The 2170-nt window shown below is 67.8% G+C and overlaps 1 protein-coding gene across 1 annotated transcript in view; it reads right to left on the reverse strand.

Moving 5' to 3' along the window:
- PIGS (phosphatidylinositol glycan anchor biosynthesis class S) overlaps positions 1–2170 on the reverse strand; it is a gene marked incomplete at its 3' end in the record, with an annotated part of 6488 nt that overhangs the window by 2901 nt on the left and 1417 nt on the right. Inside the window, exons 2-6 of the mRNA XM_025214600.1 lie at positions 2011–2122; positions 1568–1657; positions 1225–1255; positions 1133–1193; positions 386–631 (exon numbers count right to left, since the gene is read on the reverse strand). Coding sequence (XP_025070385.1) covers positions 386–631; positions 1133–1193; positions 1225–1255; positions 1568–1657; positions 2011–2122 — 540 coding nt within the window. The remainder of the gene's footprint in view (positions 1–385; positions 632–1132; positions 1194–1224; positions 1256–1567; positions 1658–2010; positions 2123–2170) is intronic.

The following is a 2170-nucleotide window of genomic DNA, read 5'->3' on the forward strand; positions in this document are numbered from 1 at the left end:
CTGAAGGTTATTGCATCCCCTGGGCAGGACAGAGCACGGAGGCTGCTACTGTGGCCACTGCGATGGGGACGGGCAGGACGCGTCCCAGGCACTCGGGGCACAGCAATGCCATGCAGCTCATGTCACACAGTGACCGCTGGCCCAGGCCCCTGTGCCCCCTACCCAGCCTCAGCACACCCCAAAGTGCCACCCTGTGCAAACCCTGAGCTGCAGCCCACCCAGTACAAAGAGGGGCAACATTTGGGCCTCAACAACTGCCCTGTGCCACAGGCAAAGGCGACAGTACCATCAGTACCACAGCCCCCGTGGGGGAGGGAACAGCCGGGCAAGCTTGGCACAGGATTCCCATGGGTGAGCAGTGCCCTGACTGCATGGGAAGGCATCATCCCACCCAGCCAGGCAGGCAGGCACAGCCCCTACCCAGGCTGGACTTGAAGGGGCGCCGGGTGTCTAAGCCGAGGTTGCCCAGGGGCACACGGTCTGACAGGGCAGCAGCGATGGAGTCGGGAGTGAAGGACATAGTCTGTGCGATATGCCGCACCCGGGCATTCACCGCAGTCAGGACATCCCCCGCGGCTGGTGGACCCCTCACCACGGCGCTGCGGTGCTTCCCGATGTACACGCTGACCCCCTGCAGACATGACCGGGCAGGGCAGCGAGAGACAGACGTGGCAGAACGTGCCCACTCCACCCATTCCAGGGCAGGGCCCAGCCCATGGGGACCCCAGGATGACGGGGCTGGGATTGCTGCAGGGACCCTTGCCCCAGCCCCTCAGGCTTGTCCCTGGGACAGGGATGGGGACAGAGCCTGTCCTGACAGTGAACAGCCAGGAGGGAAGGGGCAGAGAAACCCGCAAGGCAGACAAACAGCATCCCTGCCCTGCAGCGTTCAGGGAGGTCTTGCAGCTGCACCTAACCCAGGCTCGGCTGCTTCCCAAGCCGCAGCCACCCTTGGGCAGGGTCAGAAGCAAGGGGATCTCGCTGGACAAGCTCCCACCCACTGCAGTCACGCCAGGGGCGCCCACGAGCTGCTCCGGGGAGGGCAGCCCGTGATGGGACGCCAGGCACAGAGGGCCGATCCCGAGCAAGATGGGCAGCTAGACGGCGCTCCCAGCAGCAGGGGAGGCTGTACCTGTGGCAGGAGAGACGAGCCCTCTGGGATGATGTAGATGGTCAGTGAGCCCAGCGAGCCGCTCTGCAGGGGCAGGGGCCGGCGGGGAGCCCCTCTGCAGTGGCAGCAGCGCCGCGTCGGCCTCTGGAGAAGACGGGGGCATCAGTCACCCCGGTGCTGGTGAAGCCAAGGCAGGGCATCCCCACCACCAGCTCTTACGGGCAGAGACCTCCGCACTGCCCACACCCCAGAGTCCCCAGCTTCTCCCCTCCCTGGGGCCGCCCAGCCCTGCACGGCCCCTGCAGGTGGGGGAGAGGGAAGGGTAGCGTGCATCCCCCAGGGCCCTGGGGTAAAGAGCTGCATCCCTCCGCATACAGCAACTTCCCAGGCTGCCCCACTCGCCCCAGGGCACAGCCAGCCACCAGGACCATGCCCTGGGCTGCCCCGTCCCCACACCTTGCACTGTGCCCAGGGCCAAGGCTGCCTCCTCTTGGCCCGTGGCGCTCCGGTAAGCGGTCTCATAGCGGGTGGTGACGCTGGTCCTCACTGCGAGGAAGGGAGAGCGCGAGTGAGGCCACTGGACCCAGCCACGGGCTCCCCGGCCTCACCCCCACGCTGCGAGCCCCGCTGGCCAACAGTGCCAGCCCCAGCTCCTGGAGATGCCCCCGCGTGCGCGGCTCTGCGCGGCCTGGCTGCGAGGATCCCCCAGGCTGGGGGTGCCCAGGAGAGCGGGGGTCCGTCAGGAGTCCCTGCCCCTCTCCACCCAGTGCCTGCTCTCACCAGGGCTGCAGCGAGACCTGCTCCAGCCTTGGCACAGAGGCACGAAGCTCCCCCGAGCATGGCAGCAGCAACCTGCAGCACTCCAGAAAGCACCCGGTCGCTGGAAACCCAGGGCTTACGGTTCAGCGGGGTCTCCTCCTCCCGCGTATCAGCGAAGGGCAGCCGCCTCTGCTGGGCCGCGGGCAGGGAGCCCTTGGCGAAGACCACGGCGATGGGCACGGTCAGCTGGAACTGCGCAGAAGGCCGTTACCCGGGTCCGCCCGCGCCGGCGCCCCCGTC

This window comes from Alligator sinensis, unplaced genomic scaffold, assembly GCF_000455745.1.
Source record: "Alligator sinensis unplaced genomic scaffold, ASM45574v1 scaffold1244_1, whole genome shotgun sequence".
NCBI lineage: Eukaryota > Metazoa > Chordata > Crocodylia > Alligatoridae > Alligator > Alligator sinensis.